General features: G+C 47.4%; 2 protein-coding genes across 6 annotated transcripts in view; one reads left to right on the forward strand and one right to left on the reverse strand.

Annotated features, from left to right (window-relative positions):
• cenph (centromere protein H) overlaps positions 1–18,735 on the reverse strand; it is a 78,450-nt gene that overhangs the window by 41,276 nt on the left and 18,439 nt on the right. The gene's annotated exons all lie outside the window — the stretch shown is intronic.
• Positions 1–18,735, forward strand: part of LOC122558213 (uncharacterized) — a 59,220-nt gene that overhangs the window by 13,406 nt on the left and 27,079 nt on the right. For all 5 annotated transcript variants that reach the window (XM_088000544.1, XM_043706543.2, XM_043706575.2 and 2 more), the window contains 4 exons: positions 3,558–3,640; positions 13,617–13,734; positions 14,179–14,315; positions 17,988–18,148. In XM_088000544.1, the coding sequence (XP_087856670.1) occupies positions 3,558–3,640; positions 13,617–13,734; positions 14,179–14,315; positions 17,988–18,148 (499 nt within the window). The remainder of the gene's footprint in view (positions 1–3,557; positions 3,641–13,616; positions 13,735–14,178; positions 14,316–17,987; positions 18,149–18,735) is intronic.

Below are 18,735 nucleotides of genomic sequence, written 5' to 3' on the forward strand. Positions count from 1 at the left end.
TCCCTCCTCTCCCCTCCTCTCCCCTCCTCTCCCCTCCTCTCCCCTCCTCTCCCCTCCTCTCCCCTCCTCTCCCCTCCTCTCCCCCTCCTCTCCCCTCCTCTCCCCTCCTCTCCCCTCCTCCCTCTCCCCTCTCCCCTCTTTCCTCCCCCTCTCTCCCCCTTCTCCCCTCCCCCCCTCTCCCCTCCCCCTCTCTCCCCTCCCCCTCTCTCCCCTCTCTCCCCTCTCCCCTCTCTCCCCCTCTCTCCCCTCTCCCCTCCCCCTCTCTCCCCTCTTTCCTCCCCCTTCTCCCCCTTCTCCCCTCTCCCCTTCTCTCCCCCCCTCTCTCCCCCTCTCTCCCCTCCCTCCCCTCTCTCCCCTCTTTCCTCCCCTTCTCCCCCTCTCTCCCCTCTCCCCTCCCCCTCTCTCCCTTCTCCCCTCCCCCTCTCTCCCCTCTCCCCTCCCCCTCTCTCCCCTCTCCCCTCCCCCTCTCTCCCCTCTCCCCTCCCCTCTCTCCCTTCTCCCCTCCCCCTCTCTCCCCTCTCCCCCTCCCCCTCTCTCCCCTCTCCCCTCCCCCTCTCTCCCCTCTCCCCTCCCCCTCTCTCCCCTCTTTCCTCCCCCTCTCTCCCCTCTTTCCTCCCCCTCTCTCCCCTCTTCCTCCCCCTCTCTCCCTCTTTCCTCCCCCTCTCTCCCCTCTCCCCTCCCCTCTCTCCCCTCTTTCCTCCCCCTCTCTCCCCTCTTTCCTCCCCCTCTCTCCCCTCTTTCCTCCCCCTCTCTCCCCTCTTTCCTCCCCCTCTCTCCCCTCTTTCCTCCCCCTCTCTCCCCTCTTTCCTCCCCCTCTCTCCCCTCTTTCCTCCCCCTCTCTCCCCTCTTTCCTCCCCTCTCTCCCTCTTTCCTCCCCTCTCTCCCCTCTTTCCTCCCCCTTCTCCCCTCTTTCCTCCCCTTCTCCCCTCTTTCCTCCCCCTTCTCCCCTCTTTCCTCCCCCTTCTCCCCTCTTTCCTCCCCCTTCTCCCCTCTTTCCTCCCCTTCTCCCCTCTTTCCTCCCCCTTCTCCCCTCTTTCCTCCCCCTTCTCCCCTCTTTCCTCCCCCTTCTCCCCTCTTTCCTCCCCCTTCTCCCCTCTTTCCTCCCCCTTCTCCCCTCTTTCCTCCCCCTTCTCCCCTCTTTCCTCCCCCTTCTCCCCTCTTTCCTCCCCCTTCTCCCCTCTTTCCTCCCCCTTCTCCCCTCTTTCCTCCCCCTTCTCCCCTCTTTCCTCCCCCTTCTCCCCTCTTTCCTCCCCCTTCTCCCCTCTTTCCTCCCCCTTCTCCCCTCTTTCCTCCCCCTTCTCCCCTCTTTCCTCCCCCTTCTCCCCTCTTTCCTCCCCCTTCTCCCCTCTTTCCTCCCCCTTCTCCCCTCTTTCCTCCCCCTTCTCCCCTCTTTCCTCCCCCTTCTCCCCTCTTTCCTCCCCCTTCTCCCCTCTTTCCTCCCCCTTCTCCCCTCTTTCCTCCCCCTTCTCCCCTCTTTCCTCCCCCTTCTCCCCTCTTTCCTCCCCCCTCTCCCCTCTTTCCTCCCCCCTCTCCCCTCTTTCCTCCCCCCTCTCCCCTCTTTCCTCCCCCCTCTCCCCTCTTTCCTCCTCCCCACTCCCCTCTTTCCTCCCCCTCTCCCCTCGTGCCCCCCCCTCCCCTCGTGCCCCCCCCTCTCCCCTCTTGCCCCCCCTCTCCCTCTTGCCCCCCCCTCTTGCCCCCCCTCTCCCCTCTTGCCCCCCCTCTCCCCTCGTGCCCCCCCCCTCCCCTCGTGCCCCCCCCTCTCCCCTCGTGCCCCCCCTCTCCCCTCGTGCCCCCCCCTCTCCCTCGTGCCCCCCCCTCTCCCCTCGTGCCCCCCCCTCTCCCCTCGTGCCCCCCCCTCTCCCCTCGTGCCCCCCCCTCTCCCCTCGTGCCCCCCCCTCTCCCCTCGTGCCCCCCCCTCTCCCCTCGTGCCCCCCCCTCTCCCCTCGTGCCCCCCCCTCTCCCCTCGTGCCCCCCCCTCTCCCCTCGTGCCCCCCCCTCTCCCCTCGTGCCCCCCCCTCTCCCCTCGTGCCCCCCCCTCTCCCCTCGTGCCCCCCCCTCTCCCCTCGTGCCCCCCCCTCTCCCCTCGTGCCCCCCCCTCTCCCCTCGTGCCCCCCCCTCTCCCCTCGTGCCCCCCCCTCTCCCCTCGTGCCCCCCCCTCTCCCCTCGTGCCCCCCCCTCTCCCCTCGTGCCCCCCCCTCTCCCCTCGTGCCCCCCCCTCTCCCCTCGTGCCCCCCCTCTCCCCTCGTGCCCCCCCCTCTCCCCTCGTGCCCCCCCTCTCCCCTCGTGCCCCCCCCTCTCCCCTCGTGCCCCCCCCTCTCCCCTCGTGCCCCCCCCTCTCCCCTCGTGCCCCCCCCTCTCCCCTCGTGCCCCCCCCTCTCCCCTCGTGCCCCCCCCTCTCCCCTCGTGCCCCCCCCTCTCCCCTCGTGCCCCCCCCCTCTCCCCTCGTGCCCCCCCCTCTCCCCTCGTGCCCCCCCCTCTCCCCTCGTGCCCCCCCCTCTCCCCTCGTGCCCCCCCCTCTCCCCTCGTGCCCCCCCCTCTCCCCTCGTGCCCCCCCCTCTCCCCTCGTGCCCCCCCCCTCTCCCCTCGTGCCCCCCCCTCTCCCCTCGTGCCCCCCCTCTCCCCTCGTGCCCCCCCCCCTCCCCTCGTGCCCCCCCCTCTCCCCTCGTGCCCCCCCCTCTCCCCTCGTGCCCCCCCCTCTCCCCTCGTGCCCCCCCTCTCCCCTCGTGCCCCCCCCTCTCCCCTCGTGCCCCCCCCTCTCCCCTCGTGCCCCCCCCTCTCCCCTCGTGCCCCCCCCTCTCCCCTCGTGCCCCCCCCCTCTCCCCTCGTGCCCCCCCCTCTCCCCTCGTGCCCCCCCCTCTCCCCTCGTGCCCCCCCCTCTCCCCTCGTGCCCCCCCCTCTCCCCTCGTGCCCCCCCCTCTCCCCTCGTGCCCCCCCCTCTCCCCTCGTGCCCCCCCCTCTCCCCTCGTGCCCCCCCCTCTCCCCTCGTGCCCCCCCCTCTCCCCTCGTGCCCCCCCCTCTCCCCTCGTGCCCCCCCCTCTCCCCTCGTGCCCCCCCCTCTCCCCTCGTGCCCCCCCCTCTCCCCTCGTGCCCCCCCCTCTCCCCTCGTGCCCCCCCCTCTCCCCTCGTGCCCCCCCCTCTCCCCTCGTGCCCCCCCCTCTCCCCTCGTGCCCCCCCCTCTCCCCTCGTGCCCCCCCCTCTCCCCTCGTGCCCCCCCTCTCCCCTCGTGCCCCCCCCTCTCCCCTCGTGCCCCCCCCTCTCCCCTCGTGCCCCCCCCCTCCCCTCGTGCCCCCCCTCTCCCCTCGTGCCCCCCCCTCTCCCCTCGTGCCCCCCCCTCTCCCCTCGTGCCCCCCCCTCTCCCCTCGTGCCCCCCCCTCTCCCCTCGTGCCCCCCCCTCTCCCCTCGTGCCCCCCCCTCTCCCCTCTTGCCTCCCCCTCCCCCTTCCTCCTCCTCCCCCTCCCCTCTTTTTAAGAACATCAATGTATATATGTTTGGAATTAAGCATGTGTAGTAAAAAATTGTAAGCTTTTTAATTTATACTTGCACACTTAATGAACCAGGTCTTCAACAGAAACAAAAGATTTTACAGGAAAAACATCTGAAGGCAAAATCCTCATTGGACAAGATTCCTGTAGGAGGTGGTGTAAGTATTGATCTCTACATTGAATGCTTTTTCTTGTGTTAGATAACATCCTAACCTTTGCTGAAAACACAGTGTACTTGTTAATGAGGAATCTATGCAAACTTTGTTGCATTTACTTTTTTGTGTCATGGTGTTACAAGAGTGGATAAAGGGTGCATTCATATTAAGATCTTACTCTTGTCAAAATAAAATTTGACCCAGTGACCGTGAAGTAACAGCGATCATAAATCTAAATCAGGATGGTGAATGGCTTGGAGAGGAACTTGTAACTGGTGATGTTCAAACATATATTTTCTGCGCTCGTCCTTCAAGATGGAAGTGGTTATGGAATTGGAGCATGCTATGGAGCCGAAGTGATTTTTTTTTAAAGTGCATTTCCTGGATGCTAAGCACTGGTGCTACTGAGCCTCGCTAATGGAGAGAGTGATATTTGTAGAATAGCTGTCCATGAAGTGGGCTGCTTTGTCCTGGGTGATTTCAAACTGCTTGAGTGATGTTGGAGCTGCACTCATGCAGGCAAGTGAGGAGTATTCCATCACACTGCTGACTTGTGCCTTATAGGTGGACAGGTTTTGGGGAGTCAGGAGGTGAGTTATTCCCCTCAATATTCCTAGCCTTTGACCTGCTTTTGTAGCCACTGTTTATATAGTGAGTCCAATGCAGTTTCTGGAAGAAAGTGAGGACTGCAGATGCTGGAGACCAGAACTTAAAAATGTGTTGCTGGAAAAACTCAGCAGGTCAGGCAGCATCAAAGGAACAGGCCCAGAATTCAGTTTCTGGTCAATGGTAATCTCTGGGATGGTGTTAGTCAGGGATTTGTTGATGGTAATGCCATTAGAATGTAAATGGATGATGGTTAGCTTCTGTCTTGTTTCACACTTGTGTGACACCAGTTATTTGCTACCTTTCAGCTCAAATCTTGGTATTGACTCATCTTGCTGCATTTCGGATGAACTGCTTCAATATCTGAGGGTTTACACAGGGCATCAAACTTTGTGCACTCATAAGTGAACATCCCCACTTCCCATTTTTATGATAGTCACTGATGAAACAATTGACAACAGTTGGGTCAAAGACATTACCCTGAGAAACCTGAGTTGGATGACTGACCTCCACCAACACAACAATTTTTCTTTGCATTAGGTATGACTTCAACCAGTGGAGAATTTCCAGAAAACACACACAAGATGGTGGAGAAACTCAGGCCTGGCACCATCTGTCAGGAGAGGAACAGAGTTGATGTTTTGAGTCAAATATAATTTCTGAAGCAGAGTCTGGTTTCTGTACAATTTTCTGTTTGTTTGAGATTTCCAGCATCTGGAGTATTTTGCTTTACTTTTTGATCGAGTCTCCCCCAATTCCTATGACCTTTACTTTTGCTGGGGCTCCTTGATGTCACACTTGATGAAATGCAATCTTGATGTCAAGGACAGTCACTCTCCCTTCACCTCAGGAATTCAACTGTTAGTGTATGTTTGAACCAAGGCTGTAATGAAAACTAGGCTGGCCCTGGTGACATCCAAATTGAGCATCACTGATTAAGTTCTGTTTGATGACATTAACCCCTTCCATTATTTTATTGTTGATTAAGCTTCGGCTGATGTGATAGTAATTCAATAGATTTATTTGTTCTGTTTTTTGATTTTTGTTTACTTGACAACTGAGTAATTTTCCATATTGCCAGATCAATACCGCTGTTGAAGTTGTACTGGAACATTTTGGTCATTGACACTGCAAATTCTGGAGCACAAGACCTCCATGCTATTGCTGGTGTAATGTAGGACCCAAAGACTTGACAGTAACCAGTGCCTTGACCCATTTCTTGTTATCAAGTATAGTGAATCAAACTGACCAAAATTATTTGTGATTTATTCCCCTTAAATTATTTAAAACATTAGTTCTGGATAGTTGATTTGGGGGTAGGGTGAAAATGCTCATCTTGATCGCACTGTAGGACATCCACTACTTAATAATAGAGCCACCAATGGATAGTGTGGGACACAGACTCTTGTTGAACAATTCCATGAGTCTTTCATTTCAATTTCTCACTGACTCTCACCTCAGCATTCTGAGTGTCTGATTTGCTGTTATAGCCATAGCATTTGTATGGCTGGTACTGTGCAGGGAGTTGATAGCGAGAGGTTCATGATAATAGTACTGTTTAATATTACTGTTCTTAGTTGTCAGTGGAGGTGCTGACCAGCTAAAATGTGGAAGAGAAATCCAGAATTATCCTGAGTGTTCATCTCTGTTCTGACTACTGGTTCAAGGCAATTGTTGGTGAGCTGGAAGCGGAACACTTTCCCCTTCCTCTCCTGTGAATGATGTAAAAGAATCTGAAAAAATGTCTCAAATCATTGCAGTAAAGCCTATAAACGAGAAATGGTTCACAGTTACTGTGAAATCACTTAAAACATTTTATTGTTGAGAAGAGTATGGCTGTGTCATAAAGCTAGTCCCTTTTTTCTAAAAGCTGTTCCTCGGCTCAAGGATATTCTGTCCTTGATTTTTTTCACACTGGTAATAAACCAGGCCTGGCTCTGATCAGTCTGGTTTGATACAGAGATGAAAAGGATTTTGAGGGGCCTTTTGTTTATATGTAAACAGATGAGACTTCAGGCCAAAGTGGTCATGTTTTAGAAGTGACCTGTATAATGAAAAGGTAGTGGTCAGCTCTAGCTGAGCAGTTTTAGTTCAGTCTTGAACAGGTGAGAAGTTCAACAGGGAGCTATGTGGAAACGTGCGCTCGCTCTCTCGCTCGCGCGCTCTGCCTCGCGCGCTCTGCCTCGCGCGCTCTGCCTCGCGCGCTCTGCCTCGCGCGCTCTGCCTCGCGCGCTCTCTCACCCTTCAACTCCAAGCTATAATCATGTGTTCCATTTATACTGGTTTTGTAAGGGAGTCTGCTTCTTGGGACTGTTGTGTATATTTGGAACAGCGTAATTAAGTCTTATTTGAATAGACTGAGTTCTGTCAGGGTTCTTTATTCTGTTCTTTGTTTTATTGTGTAATTTTGTGAATAAATTTTTCAGTTTTTAAAATCTAGTACTCAACCTAGCTAACTTAATCTGGCTAATTTTCACTGTACACTTACCAAAACAAATTGCAAAGTTATGGTCTGAGCTACCTGCTTAAGAATGTTTGTTTTTGAGTGGTCTGGCTTAATCCATAACAGCTGACCAGTTATGACGACTACCCATGCCACTTATCCTGGCGTGGTGGAAGTATGCCTTTTTCAGCAATCAACAGCTTTCTAAACCACTGCAAAGAGGACATTGAGACAACCGTGTAATGTGTAGGTTACAAACACTTGCAACCATGGCTCACCTTTTTTTAACGTAGTAAAGTGCGTTAAGACACTGATTTCTAAATGCAAGGAAGGTTTATCCACTGCTTAAATGATCTCCAACTGATCCCTTTTCTCCTTTTGAACTTACAGATCTGTGAACACAGGCTATTCTTTCAAAATTCTTTTACATAGGATGTGGATGATAATCAGAATGGCAGCATCAGGCCATCTCTGATGACCTCAAGTTGACGTAGAACTATCACCTTGAACTGTTGCAGTTAGTATGGTCTATTACCCACAGTGTATGAGGAGCGGAGTCCCAGGACTTTGTTGTTCCTTCAGTGTCACAGCAATGTAGTTCTAGGTTAAGATAGTCTCCACTTTGAAAATTGCAGATGCTGATATTCCTATGTGTCATGCCTCCCCCTTCCCCAGTCAAGGTGCTAAATGTTGGGGGTTTGCAAAGAGCTGTCCAATGAGTTTTGGTGAGTTGCTGCATTGCATCTTTTATGCAATAGCTTTGTCACTTTACATCAAAGGTGGATACAATGCAGATCATGTGGATTGCTTTGTCCTGGATGGTGTTGAGAATTTTGTGTTGTAGGAGCTGACTATTCTAAACCAACTGGAAGTATTTCATAAAGTTCCTGAATTTTGCCATGTAGACAACAGGCTTTGGGGATTCAGCAGGTAAGGGATATACCTCAATTTTAAGCATCTGACTTGCTCTTCTAGCCAGGAAATTGATCGTGAAGGGTTCATGAATGCCAAAAAATGATGGTTAGATTGTATGCCTTCAACTTGCACTTGTGTGTCATTTTTTTTATTCATAAGTGGGACTTGGGCATCGCTGGCTGGCCAGTATTGATAGCCGAAGTCCCAGCATCCCTATTTGCACTTGCGAAGGTGGTGGTGAGCTGCCTTTTTGAATAACTGCAGTCCACTCGCTGTGGGTTGACCACGATGCCAGTAGGGAGGGAATTCCAGGATTTTGACTCAACAACTGTGAAGGAACGGTAGTTTCTTTCCAATCAAGGTGATGAGTGCCTTGGAGGGGAACTTATAGGTGATGGTGTTCCCAAGTACCTGCTGCCCTTGTCATTCTAGATGGAAGTGGTCGTGAGTTTGGAAAGTGCTGTCTAAGGATCTTTGGTGAATTTTTGGAGTGCATCTTGTAGGTAGTACACACTGCTGCTACTGAGCGCTGGTAGTGGAGGGATTGAATGTTTGTAGATGTGGTGCCAATCTAGTGGGTAGCTTTGTCCTGGATGGTGTCAAGCTTCTTGTGTTGTCGGAGCTGCACCCATCCAGGCAAATGGGGAGTATTCCATCATACTCCTGACTTGTGCCTTGTAAATGGTGCTTATGCTTTTTGGGGTGTTGGGAGGTGTTACTACCACAATATCCCTCGTCTCTGACCTGCTCTTGAAGTCACTGTGTTTAAGTGTGAATCCAGTTGAGTTTCTGATCAATGGTAATCCCAAGGATGTTGACAGTGGGGGCTTCAGTGATGGTAATACCATTGAATGTCAAGGGGTGGTGATTAGTGTGTCTCTTATTGATGATGGTCATTGTCTGTCATGTATGTTACTTGCTGTTTTGTGTGCAGGTCACCTTAATTCTCATGAGGTCTAACTAAGACACAAGCTACAAACAAAACTAGATAGTTAGTTGAGAAATTTGGCAGATCTGGCAGCACCTGGAGAGAAAAGCACTTGATTCGAGTCTACTGACCCTCAGTGGACTCAACATTAACTCTGTTTTTCTCTCCACGGATGCTGCCACACCTACGGAGTTTCTCTAGCACTTTGTTCTTGTTTTGGATCTCCAGCATTTGCGATTTTGTTTAATTATAAGCAGTACTCGTGCTGATGTAATCCATCAGAGCTCCAAAGCCCTCCTCAGACATGTAAATCTCCACGTTATTAAAGTAACCTTCCAACGAACTTTTCACATGAGCAGATGAAAAAGCAGCTATGAGCTATCACATTTGATTTCATGTGGTTATCCTGACTTCAGCCTCTTGATCACTGCCTCTCATTTTGCATTTGTTCAAGCTTGTCAGAGAAGGCAGAACCATAGTTAACTACAAAAACTGTGTGATTGTAGCTGAGTATTTAACACTGAAATAGACAACCTGCCTATGGGTGTTTATACACAGCTAAATATACCAGGGCTTAATGTGGGAGTCAGTGGTTGGACCTGGCTTCCTAGGATGCTCATGTTTTCTATGACTTCATTCATCCACCTCTATCTAAATTGACATTAAAATTTCAAAAAGTAAGTACTTCAGTCAAAATTCTATTAACACCAGGCGATGGACTGTTAATCCAGAAACCCAGGAAATGTTCTGGGGACCCCAGTTTGAAACCTGCCATGGTAGATAGTAAAATTTAAAAGTGTCCTTTAGGGAAGGAAATCTGCCATCCTTACCTGGTCTTACCTACACATGACACAAAATTTAAAAAAACACTAATTAGTAAAAGAACTATAGCTGTGAAATACAAATATTGAATTTACAGCTCTTTATTCTGAAGGATTAACTGAAACTTTTACCATCCTTGGAAAAATTCTGTAATGAATTTTTTTTTCTTTTTTCCTCTCTTTTTTTTTTTCTTTTTCTTTAAACCCCCCCACACTACCGCCTAACTGTGGTAGTGCTTATTCTTTCACTAACACCCATGTTGTGTGTGTGCAGGTGTGAGACACAGTGAAAGACATAGGGTGTACGAATCTTTATTCAATTTCCACCACCAGGAAGAAAGGAAACATCCGAGTGGCCAGTGACAAGCAGTGCCCTTCACAAAAGGCAATGCTATGTGATCAAAGTGAAGGGAGGGCAGGGACTAAATCAAAATAGAGTTGGAATGCACTCCACTCCCTGCGGCGCCCACCTCTCCCTGAACAACTCCAGGGTGTTGGTGGACAACGCGTGCTCCTTCTCCAAGGACACCCGGGCTCTAACGTAACCGCGGAAGAGGGGCAGGCAGTCGGCCCTAACGACCCCCTCCACGGCCCGCTGCTTGGACATGTTTTTGGCCAGGTCCAGGGGCAGACCCAGGAGGAGGTCTTCAGACCCGCCCCCTCTCCTCCGTATCGGGTGCCCGAAGATCAGCAGCGTGGGACTGAAGTGCAACCAAAAGCAGAGGAGGTTGTTTTTAAGAAAATCAAAAAGGGAGTGCAAATGCCCACACCCAATATACACATGGTCCACGGACTCCACAGCGCCACAGAACAAGCAGTTGGGCTGGGAGTCCGTGAACCACCGCAATCTGCGGTTGCAGGGGACCGCTGCGTGCAGCACCCACCACTCCAGTTCCCCGTGAGAAAGGGGGAGGACTCCCGCGTAGAGAGCCCTCCACTGGGGATCCCCACCGCCCAGTGGCAAATGGGCACGCACCCGGATGGTGGATGAGGCAGAAGAGGTGGACGGTGTGCAGCAGCAGTCAATACATGGGCCGCCTTTTTACATCCTTAAAAGGGACAAAATTAAAATTCTGGAGGCGGCTCAGGTTGTGGGGCACAGGCTCCCTCAGGAAGTACGGGACCTTGGGGCCAATGTGAAATTCCGTCCGAGCTGGGTGAGCGTGGACGGGATCCCACCGCACACCTGAGCATCCTCCAACTGGTGCACTACGTCGGGTCCGAGCACCGCCATTTTAAGGCGTAGGATGGCGGTGGCCACGTACTGGATGTCTACCGCTGCCCTGCTCGCTATGTTCTGCGGCAGTATCCAGCCCAGGTCCCCGGCACCCAGCACATCCCCGACCCTGGTCACCCTCCCGGCCACGGCCCTCCCCTCTGACAGCCACTCGAACCCGCGAGTATGGAAGTGCGGATTCCTGAGCAACGGCTCCCTGACGACAGCCGCTATTCCTGCCGGAGGGTAGGTGCGACGCGATTCGACCATGTTCCAGACAGTGATCAGGTCCTGGTAAAAGACAGGCAGCGTCTTGAGGGCAACCTCCAAACCGTCACGGTTGACGAACAGGAGCTGCGTGTCGTAGTTGAGGTTACGCACTTGGCGGAAAAAATATGTCACCAGGGTGCACCACTTAGGAGGAAGTTCAACGTAAAGGTATCGCTGCAAGGTCTGAAGGCGGAATGTCGTGACCTGGGTGCGGACGCACACCAGCGACTGACCGCCCTCCTCAATAGGGAGACTCAGAACCTGCGCAGCGACCTAGTGCATCTTTTTGCGTGGGTTTCCTCCGGGTGCTCCGGTTTCCTCCCACAGTCCAAAAGATGTGCAGGGTCAGGTGAATTGGCCATGCTAAATTGCCCGTAGTGTTAGGTAAGGGGTAAATGTAGGGGTATGGGTGGGTTTCGCTTCGGCGGGTCGGTGTGGACTTGTTGGGCCGAAGGGCCTGTTTCCACACTGTAATGTAATCTAATGTAATCTAATCTAAAAAGAAGTCGACCAACGTTCTCTGGATGTCAGCGACAAAGCCAGGAGGAGGGACCAAAGTGACCAACTGGTACCACAGCATGGCAGCCACCAGCTGGTTTATGACCAGCACTCTACTCCTGTAAGATGGCACTCAGAGCAGTCCTGTCCAGCGGCCTAGGCGAACCGAGACTTTGGCCTCCAGCTCCTGCCAGTTCGCCGGCCAGGATTCCTCAGCCGGGCTGCATAATGAATTTTTATCCCTTTGTGTAATGTTTTTAACATTTATTACTCATTGAGTAAGTGCAGATTTTAACTGTTAGTGAGTCAAAATGCCTTAATTATGAAATGAGCATTAATTGTATAATTAACTCACTCACAGCTGAGTTTAATGAGTGAGTAAATTGGGTAGGTAAGGACTTGTGTAAACTGTGTAACATGATGGGAGAATGAATTAAAGGATGGCATTGTATATAATTTTCAATCTCGGGGGGATGTAACTTCTTTATCATTCTATTCTTTGCGCGGAAGGGGAGTATGTGTGGATGTAACATGACTGCAAACTGTAACAATGCATTTCTTATATTATTATCACTCCCTTCGGGTCACAACATCATCTTGAACATATGCTGGTGTCACATCGTTGCTTTAACCAAGGCATTCCATAATCTCATGAGCTGTGTCCCATAACCAGTAGTAAAAGTGTAATGGTTATGGAAGTTGTATCTTTTTCAGTTAAAGAATGTTTGATTTTGAAACAAACAGCTTTGTTTTCTAATCTCCACTCTTGTTTCTTTTCAACTACTTGTTATGAAATAACACATTCTACTGTTATTAAAGGACTGGTCTTGTATTTGAAGCAGTTTACATTGAGGGAACTGTAAGCTTTTGTATTTCAAGTCCTTAGTGTTGCACTTCAAAGTGGCAGTCTGTAAATACTTCATGCCTTTGTCATTCTTTCTCCTCTCTCATCTGATAAGGAGTTTCCTAAGTGGATTCAGAGTGAAAACTATAAAAACATCAAATATTCTCCTTGTCTCTGTTGATTCACTTTATAAAAGCGGCCCCAGTTCTAGCTTTTCCGAGGAGAGGAAAATCCTTCGCGTTTTCTGTTATGACCCCTTTTGGTTGTGTCAGAGCTTTACAGCACAGAAAAAGGCCCACTGGCCTGTTGAGTCTATATGCTGGTCAAAAACAACTAGCTAAGTATTTTAATTCCAAATTACTAACACTTGACCCATAGCTTTGTATGCCTTGGCATCACAAGTGTATATCTGAATACTTAAATGTTATGAGTGTTCCTGCCTCCTCCAACTTTACAGGCAGAGAGTTCCAAATTCCCACCACCCTCTGACCGAAACCTTTTTTTTCTTTACACCCACTCCAAACCTCCTGCTCTTTAAATCTATTCTCCCTTGTCATTTATCTCTCCACCAACAGGAAACGTTTCTTCCAGTCTATCCTGTCTATATCCCTCATAATTTCATAGTCTCCTGTTTTGTTTCCAAAGAAAACACCTCCAGTCTCTCCAATCACATTTCATAATTAAAATACTCCACCCCAGGTGACATTCTGGTAAATTTCCTCTGCACCTAATTCATTTTCATTACATCCCTCCTATAATGTGGATTTCAGAACTCCACACACTACTCTATTGGTGGCCTTCCTAACATTTTGTATAGTTCCAGCATAGGGTCCCTCCTCTTAAATTGTTTGCCTTGGCTGATAAAGGCAAGTATCTTATGCCACCTTAACCCCTTTATCTACCTGCCACACTACCTTAAGGGACCAATGAACATGCACACCCAAGGTCCTTCTGATCCTCCGTGCTTCCCAGGATCCGACGTTCATCAGGTATTCCCTTGTATTGTATGTCCTGCCCAAGAGCATCACCTGTCTTTTTTTCCAGATTAAATACCACTTGTCACTGATAGGTTGGTCAGATAGGCCTATGTCCTTTTGTAATCTAATATTGTCTTCACTATTTACCACCCCACCAATATCGTATCATCTGTGAACTTATTGATCAACCCTCCCAGGTTCAAATCCACATCATTTATACAATGGTATGTAGAATTTATATAAAAGTCTACATCAAGATATAATGATGCAGTGTAGAAAGAATTTTAGTCTGCATCTAGCTCTGCTATACTTTAACCACAATGTTTCCTTTCCCAATATTGAAGAACATCATTTTGATTAGCAAAAAGAATTGTTATATTTTTTTAAAAATAAAGCTAACCAATAAGTACAAGACCTTTCTTTAAATTTAACATCTGATGATCCAATTTCTATATTTGCAGGTCAGCCTATGGCCAGACATGGATGATATGCGACTTACTAAAAGAGAAGTACTTGTTCTCACTATATCATCTTTGCTCCTAATTTTTGCTGTCGTCACCTTGTTTGAATACTTGCATGGTATGTGCTCCATTTAGCAACAGAAAAGCTAAAGCCTTATTTAAATTATTCTTCATAGGTTTGACTGTAAAACGAAGCTGTGTGCAGCAGAGGAGATTTTGCTGAAGTGTTTCTTTCCAAAATATATTTCCTCAGTTGTGAATGTTGAAGGACCGAACATTTTATTTTAATATCTAGAATTTACATTGTTTCCTCAGATTGAAATGTTTAATGAGGATTTAAATTTTTGCACTCTGCTTATCATAGATTGATCTGGCAGGAGAAAACTTGATGGCTTGAAACTTTTTTGCATTTGAGTCTCTGATCCTCTGAGTTCCGTCTCCCATGAAGTTTTATGCCACCTGAGCAATGTAATCTTGAATCTCATTATTCTGTAGCTTTAGTAGATACAGCAAATCACTGTGGCAGTGCTAATTAATAACTTCTATTTGTTTGTTTTTTTAGGCCCATTACTGTTACACTTAAATTACTACAGTGGGAGAGTCAGGACATTCCATGGGCAACACCCTATTGCAAGGAGCTCAGAAGTAGCACTCAACCAATCGCTCATAAGGTGGCACAAGGATTTCTGGAAACTACTGGTAATGAACAGTTGGAGCATCAAAGCTAGAATTGGCTGATACTTTCCTGACCAACCTACATAAACTACAAAATGCCATTGCTTTGCTATTATCATGAAACCTATGTTGCTCCCCTATTTAACCATTAATTTAAGGTAGCCTAATGATGGCCCACTTACTTGCATCTAAGCCCTACTCCAGAGACCTGATTTGTAAAGTAGACTAGGACTTATGTGGAGTACTGATGGGATATATCATCATTTGGTTGACGCATTAAACCCCTCTGTCTCAGATGGATATGAATGATCTCATTGCACGATTTGAAAAAGAACAACAGTGTTCTCCTGCCACGAACAATATTTCTCCCTCAGCCACCATCTTTCAAAACAGATCATTGATCGTTTAACTCATGGCTGCAGGACATTGCTGTGCACGATTTGGCTCCTTGCTTTAAGCTACAACAACAACTACCTTAATAATAGCTATGTCGCTTGTTGAAGCTGAGTTAGATGGCTGACAGTGCTCTGCATATTCCAGACATAACATATTCCATTTAAAGTTTTGAGTATTATCCAAGAGTTTAAGTAACTGTACTAGTGGAATATTCTCATGCCATCTGCTGACACGATCAGAACTGCAACCAAATGAAGTGCCAGAAAATGCAGCTTAAAAGAAAATGGTGCAGTTGAACTTATTTGTCCAAAAGTTTTTGTGCAAAATACTAATCCTACAAATTGGCATGTGTTCAAAAAGGTTTTAAGAGGAATCATTTTAAAAATTGGAATTGTAAAACCATGGATTAAGTGGGGTTTATTTTGGGGGATGGCTTTATTATTTATTTACAGTTTGTGGGCCTCACTGGCAAAGACTATTTACTACCATCCCCAGTTTTCCCTTCAGAAGCTGTATCTTAAAATACAGCAGTCTAATAATGCTAGGTAAGGAGTTCACAATAAAAGAAGCAAAATTATTTTTGCCACTTCAAGATGGTGAGAGACTTGGAAAGGAATTCTCAGCTACTGCTATATTCCCTGCTATCCTTATCCTTCTCGGAGTGGACAATGTGAGTTTAGAAGGCACGATCAAAAGAGATTTAGAGTTGTCAGTGTAGTTTGTATATTACCCACAATGCAGCACTCTCATTTGGAGAGAGTGAATGTTAAAGATTGTGGATGTGGTATGAAGCATGTAGGCTGCTTTATCCTGGATGGTGTCTAGCTTCTTGACCTGTTGCTAGAGCTACATTCATTCAGGCAAGTGGAGACCATCAGACTGCTGATTTATGCTGAGCCAGGAGGTGTATCTTTTTCTGTAGAATACCTGGAGTCTGACCAGAATATTCATATTTAGTCAACTTTCTAATCCATGGTAAGCCCAAGATGGGGGTGATGGGAACCTTGGTGGTTTTAATCAGTTGATTGTCAAGATGGGATATGAGTGCAGTCGGTGATTAGATTCTCTCTTATTTGCAGCATGCCAATGTCCGGCAATGACCATTGTCACCATTATTTGTCATCTATCAGCCTAGGTCTGAATTCTCTTGTTTCATTATCTGAGCAGGTGTAACTGGAAATGAATACTGGGCAAATCATCAGCAAATAACAACTGCACTTCTGTCTCTACTTGGAATACTGTGAGCAGATATAGGCACCACACCTTAGCAAGGATATATCGTCCTTGGAGGGTGTACAACATAGGTCTGCAAGAATGATACCTGGATGTGAAGGATTAAGTTATAAAGAGAGATTATACAAATTAGGTCTGTTTTTCTGTATAATTTAGAAGGTTAAGGGGTAGTCTGATCAAATCTTCAAGATATTAACAGGAAAAGTCAGGGTAGATAAACATCAACTCTTTCCACTTGTTGGAGATTCTAGAACTAGGGGACCACAGTCTGAGAATTGAAGCTAGACCGTTCTGGAGAGATCATAGGGAGCATTTTTAAACAGAAGGTAGTACAGGTTTGGAACTCTCTTCCACAAATGGCAGTTGATGCTAGATCAGTTGTTAGAGTTTTAAATCTGAGAATTTTTTTTGTGTGTATCGCAAAAGATATGGCCAAAGGCAGGTAATTGGAAATAGGCCACAAGTCAGCCATGATCTCATTGAATGTCCATGATGTGGAAGTGCTGGTGTTGACAACCTGGTATCATGTGACTGATTTTATCATCCAGCAGGTTTATTTGAAATGATAAGCTTTTGGAGCATTACCTGAGCATGAATCCAACTAGTTGCAAGATTTTCCCTTTATTTATGTTGACTTAAATTTCACTGACGCAGCACTTCATCACATATTGCCTTGCTATTCCGGGCTATCACTGTCACGTCTTGGATTTGATTATTTCCTCTGCTTAAACCAGACTCTAAGGAGGTTTGGAGTCATGTTGTCCTCTCAATACACAATTATGTAGATAACTGGGAAGCAGCTTCACATACTGGTACAAAATACTGCATAAGTATATTATATATGTATTGATATATTAATAACATAGGATTGCTTAGCTCAGTTGGCTGAATGGCTGGTTTGTGATACAGACTGATGCTAATAGCATGGGTTCAGTTCCTACACTGGCTGAGGTTATCATGAAGGACTATCCTTCTCAATCTTTCCGCTCGCCTGAAGTGTGGTAATCCTCAGGTTAAATCCCACCAGTCATCTGTCCCTAATGAAGGAAAAGCCATCTTCAAATCTCTAATGGGTGAGGGGGTAAGAAATGAATAAAAATGACTTGATCCAGAATACTATTAGAGATTAACACGTTTGCTGAGCTGGAACTAGACTGCCTTCTGATATGTGGGAGTCTTAAATTTAAGAGGGAAAAGAAACTGTGATTCATACTTAAACTTTGAACAGACTTTTTCGAAAAAAATCTAGGAAAATATGATGAGCAGCTTCCAAATTTTAACACATGGTTGGGTTAAGTTGTGTTTTTTTTTAAATATTGACAGTTATTAACTTGGGAGTAGCTTGGTATGTTACTGCAAAATACTGCATAAACATGTCTGTTTTTATAGTTTTGACTTGATCTAGTCTCAATTCCCTCAAACGTGCATGTTTCTAACTGGCTGTATGGGAAAATATGAGCACAAGTAGAATATTTTGTACACTTTGGCTCAAAATTCATGATTAACTTGAATATTGTACATTTGTACAGTTCTAAGTTGAATAAACTTCAGCAAACTTATGCTGATTTGTTTTCTGAAATGATGACCCATAACAGTATTTGTAAGGCTGTTCGCATTTCATTTCTGATCACTGGTAATCCCAGAATGTTTATAGTGCAGGATTCAGCAATGGTAATACTGTTGAATGTTATGGGGAGTTGGTTGTATTCTCTCTTGTTGGAAGTGGTCATTGCCTGTGCCATGACTGTTACTTGCCACTTATTAGCTCAAACTTGGATACTGCCAGGGTCTTGCTACTTATGGACATAGATTGCTCCAGTATCTTAGAAATGCCAGGTTTTCTAAGAATGAAACAGCATATCAGTTGCTTCCAGTCAAAGGTTCCATGATTTCCTAGCTGCCAATGTTTCCCACCTGAGTGGGAATCTGTGCAAACTATGTTTCAAGATCTGGTCTTTCAGTTGAACTTCAGCAATGTTATTACCTCTGTTCTTTTGAAATTGTTTTTTTAAAAGTTATTGATATTAAATGTAATTTCTTTCTTGGTGTAATTTGTTGAAACTACAGGATAACATTCAACAACAGTTTGAAGTGCCCTTTTGTTGTGTGCATGCAACCTTCATCCTCTATATCATGTTTTACGTTGCTGGAATAACAGTGCTGCTTTACTACTTAGTGGATAACATGATTCAGAAAAGTCGACTCACTCCAAAGAGAATAAAGACCTGGTAAGCTTCCCATTGTTTAATGTCTTATGTGAGTAGCTGCAACTTTTTTTTTCCCTGTGCACCTCAAGTGGAACTCTTAAGTCATGTAACCACACACAAGGTAGTAATATCTGTGCTGTTTGCTAGAAGCAGTCCTCAACACCTTGCCATTTTCAACATGATTTTGTGATTTCCCGCATTCAACACATCTAAAAAAGATTTATCCATTTATCTTGTTGCTGTTGTGGAACTCTGCTGCGCAAACTACCTGATCTGGCCTACTTGTGACTTGGGTTCCACACTGGTTAATAATTCCCTTTGGTGGAACTGGGAATGAGTACAAAAAGCTGTCTTTCTAGCATTGCTAAATCCCAAAGACAAAAAGAAACTACTATGTATACAGGTGTATTAAAGAGAGTGTGATTTAACTGGTGGATTAATGTTTTTAATTCAGTTTTGGATGTAGGCAACATTGAAAAGGCTGACATATTCTAATTCCTTAGCTACCATGAGAAGACACTTGTCCTTTGATAGGCAACCTAAGAGCAGCCATGTTGATGTAGGATTTCAGTTGCATATAACCATCTTTCCTTCCTTGCTTTTTGTTT

The sequence above is a fragment of the Chiloscyllium plagiosum genome, unplaced genomic scaffold, assembly GCF_037043375.1.
Source record: "Chiloscyllium plagiosum isolate Xiang-an unplaced genomic scaffold, Cpla_swu_hap1 HiC_scaffold_2, whole genome shotgun sequence".
Classification (NCBI taxonomy): Eukaryota; Metazoa; Chordata; class Chondrichthyes; order Orectolobiformes; family Hemiscylliidae; genus Chiloscyllium; species Chiloscyllium plagiosum.